We start from the raw sequence: 3,835 nt of genomic DNA on the forward strand, positions 1-3,835 counted from the left end.
AAAAAAAAAAAAAAAAAAAAAAAAAAAAAAAAAGAATTGTCCCTTTTTTTGTAGTTTTTCTTCTTCACTCTTTAGACTTGGCCGGTCCAAATGGTCCAACCATCTTCATGGCAGCATAATTCTGTAAAACAAACAAAAGCAGGTTATTTTCTCTTTTTAAAATATTTAATAGATTTTCCCACACTTTCTCTTTATGTAACTTTAACAATTTAAATCTCATTTCTATCATCGTTTTTATCCATTATACATCTGACAGCTTTAAGAAAAAAAAATCGAATTAAAGCTTAAAACGTGTGGCTCGATCAGGATTACCGTGCCGTGGCGTTTGGTGGAGGTACATTTTACATGACAGACAAAATTTGAAAACAAGTCCAAACATTGCAGCAAAATAATTTTTAAGCTACGACTTTCCGTTTTCAAACAGTGGCCGTTTGTTTGAGGCTTACTTTTTAGTCCGTTTCTGCCTGCCTTTTAAAAGACCGCTGTCGAGGTTCACAAACAAAGTGTGTTTTTGAAAATTTCGCTATTTTTTTCACTTAGTGTTGGATTCCGTCGAACTCACCGGGAAGGAGTAGAGGAAGACGCCGAGGAAGAGGACGATGAAGAAGAGGACGATGAAGAGGATGATGAGCCACTTGAACCGCCGCCACACGATGAACCGGAGGGTTTTGAACGGAGAGGAGAACCACAGGAAGGAGGTCTCTGGGCGCCTAGTGAGGGAGGAAGAGGAGGAGAGATAGCTTTTGTTTTGTGTTGTTTTAGTTTTGTGTTGTGTTGTTTTGTGTTGTGTGACTCACTGAGGCTCCTCCAGGTGAGGATTCATGTTGGGCTCGTCTCTGCCGAGACCGGCTGGTCTCTCCTCTTGCTCCTGCTCCGTCACGATCTCTAGAGACATCTCCACTTTCCCCTGAAACGAACAATCAACGACACACTTACAACTCTTCCCGCTAAAATCTGACCGCCATTTTGAAATTTTAAAATTCGTCGTGTGTGCGTTTGTGTTCTTACGGCAATGCTCTTTTCTCCGTTCATCTCGCAGGTGCAGGGCCACCAACCCTTCACCGTCTTCTGCTCAAACAGAGACACCAGTTTGTCCGCCGGCTGGTCCAGGAGCTGCAGGGTACACTTCTCCGGAGACTTGGCCGGACGCAGCATGTGGTTCAGGTCCATCACCAAGTGACCTACAGATACATTTGTAATTGGTTTAAATGGTTACCGTTGATAACGGTTAGTATTATGTTTTAAAAATTCATCCATCCACAAAATTTACACCCGTTTTCTTTTCTGGGTGGAGAGGTGGACAATCTGTGTCCATTACAGGGACACAGAGACAAACAAGAAACCGGAGTACCTGGAAAGGCAATGGTTCTACCAACCACGTCACTTTTCAGAGAAGCTACCTCAAATACTATTGCTTTTAAAATTCAGTTAGCTCTTCACACTCAGTGATGACCTGCCGTAACCTGGAAGGTCTTTCCAGGGTCTTAAGAACAGTGTCCCTCCCAATTAGAGCTGCACAATATATCGTTTGAGCACTATCATCGCAATGTAGTGATGTACAGCAATACGTTACTGATAACTTCTCTCCATTATCCTGAGATGTGTGTCCCTGCGAGGTTACTTCCTGTTTACTTCAGCCATGTGTAACATCAACGTCTGACAGAACTACTTTGTGTAGCCTGGTTGATTCACTCCAAGTCGGTTGATGGAAACATGTTTGATGCACATTTCTTTTTTTGCGACATTTTAAAAGTTTGCTCAATATGCGCGTTAAAATTAGATGGAAACATGGCTTTAGACAGGAAGTCGATCATTGTAAGAATTAGGGGATGTAAATCTCCATCTTCTTCCGCTTATCCGTAGTCGGGTCGCGGAGGCAACAGGTCCAGGAGAGAAACCCAGACATCCCTCTCCCCAGCGACACTTTCCAGCTCGTCCTGAGGTGTTCCCAGGCCAGAGCGGATACATAATCCCTTCAGTCAGTCCTGGGTCTTCCCCGGGGCCTCCTGTCAGTGGGACGTGCCCAGAACGCCTCTAAAGGGAGGCGTCCAGGAGGCATCCTAACCAGATGTCCAAACCACCTCATCTGATTCTTTTCAATGTGGAGGAGAAGCGGCTCTACTCCAAACTCTAAGGCTGAGCCCGGCCACCCACGAAGGAAGCTCATTTCGGCCACTTGTATCCAGGATCTCGTTCTTTTGGTCATGATCCACGCCTCATGACCATAGGTGAGGGTTGAAATGAAGACAGACCAGTAAATCCAGAGCTTTGCCTTTAGATTCAGCTCTTTCTTCATCACGACTGACCGAAGCAATGCCCTCATTGCTGACGAGGCCCCAATCCGTCGATCCATCTCCCGCTCCATCCTACCATCACTCGTGAACAAGACACCCAGATAYTTAAACTCCTTCAATTGAGGCAGAGACTCTCCCCTGACCCGGATGTAAATCATGATATATGAAATTAATTGGATGATCATACAACGTTTATCGATATCACAAAGATACGAAAATGAAACAGTTTCCATTAAATTCACTTCACAAGTCTGCGATTGGCATATGGATCTTTATCAGGTGTATGATGACAATAAGGATCAAAGTTTTTGTTTTGCCCTGATGTAACTGAATCATTAATTTTTAATCTAAATCATTACACTGACCAATAAGAATCATAATCAGCTTTAAATCATCATTTTTCTTTATTTAAAGACTGAAGTCTGAATAAAGTCTGAGTGAGTTATTGGTAAAGTCTAGATCTTTATTGACGTTCAGCTGAAAGTGCTTTTCCAGAGTTAAATGGAGTTGAGGAAAATGACTTGTGTCTGACCCTCACGCCGTGCGGGAAGATTAACGCTCGGCGGTACGAGTCCGACGAGGCGAAGACAGGCAGGCGTGGAAAAAATGCTTTGAGGTGGCCACACACCCGCAGCCGGCGCGAGGCAGGCGAACGAACCTCGACGGTGACGGGGCAGGAACGGGTCGGGTGGTGGGGGGGATCTGGATTCCTCATCTTCCTCCTCGTATCGCGCCGCAGAGGGACGCTCAGTCCGCAAAACCGCCGGCCTCCCCTCCTCGGGCTGTGGGGAGAGAAACCCAAGCCAGGCTCGGGCCCGAGAGTTATTTCAAGGCACGGGGTTGGGGCAGAGTCAGGGGTGAAGGAGAGGCGAAATTTTGACAGCTTGAGTTTCGGGAAGGCAAAATAAAAGTCCTCCTCCTCCTGGTGAAATGTGCCGACACAGTGGAAATGAAAGAGTGTTAATTCTAAAGATAAATGTTATCACAGTAGTTGTTCGAACATTGCACATATGGTTTCTTGGATAGGTTTACAGCCCTAATCCTTGGCCGGAGAGCAGGAAAAATCTGTCTAAATGTCAGAGCAGAATGACTAAAGTGTCTGCCTGCCCTCCAACACCACGAATACCTGATTTACTTTGCCTTCTGGAAGGAGAGACACAAATACTGAGGTTCTGTTTTTAGAGTTTCAAAATAAAAGCCTGAAACCAAACTGATCTGACTTAATTTATTACAGTCAATATAAAGAAAAAGACATCCTTCTATAGGGGTGTCCAAAGCAAGACGTCCTCCATCTGTCTTCACTACAACTACCTCTATGTCCTCCAATTGCACCTCTAACAGCCTTCAACCAATACGTCCAAACTAATATACCCACTGTCCCTCCTCTGGACATGTCCAAACTAATATACCCACTGTCCCTCCTCTGGACATGTCCAAACCAATATACCCACTGTCCCTCCTCTGGACATGTCCAAACCAATATACCCACTGTTCCTCCTCTGGACATGTCCACACCAATATACCCATTGCCCCTTCTCTGG

At 45.0% G+C, this 3,835-nt stretch overlaps 1 protein-coding gene across 6 annotated transcripts in view; it reads right to left on the minus strand.

Annotated features, from left to right (window-relative positions):
- Nucleotides 1–5: 5 nt before the first annotated feature.
- The window catches only part of dysf (dysferlin, limb girdle muscular dystrophy 2B (autosomal recessive)), a gene marked incomplete in the record, with an annotated part of 87,749 nt that continues 83,919 nt past the window's right edge, over nucleotides 6–3,835 (minus strand). For all 6 annotated transcript variants that reach the window (XM_014017399.1, XM_014017402.1, XM_014017398.1 and 3 more), the window contains 4 exon segments: nucleotides 6–121; nucleotides 563–710; nucleotides 798–907; nucleotides 1,009–1,181. In XM_014017399.1, coding sequence (XP_013872853.1) covers nucleotides 65–121; nucleotides 563–710; nucleotides 798–907; nucleotides 1,009–1,181 — 488 coding nt within the window.

This window comes from Austrofundulus limnaeus, unplaced genomic scaffold (assembly GCF_001266775.1).
Source record: "Austrofundulus limnaeus strain Quisiro unplaced genomic scaffold, Austrofundulus_limnaeus-1.0 Scaffold167, whole genome shotgun sequence".
NCBI classification, from domain to species: domain Eukaryota; kingdom Metazoa; phylum Chordata; class Actinopteri; order Cyprinodontiformes; family Rivulidae; genus Austrofundulus; species Austrofundulus limnaeus.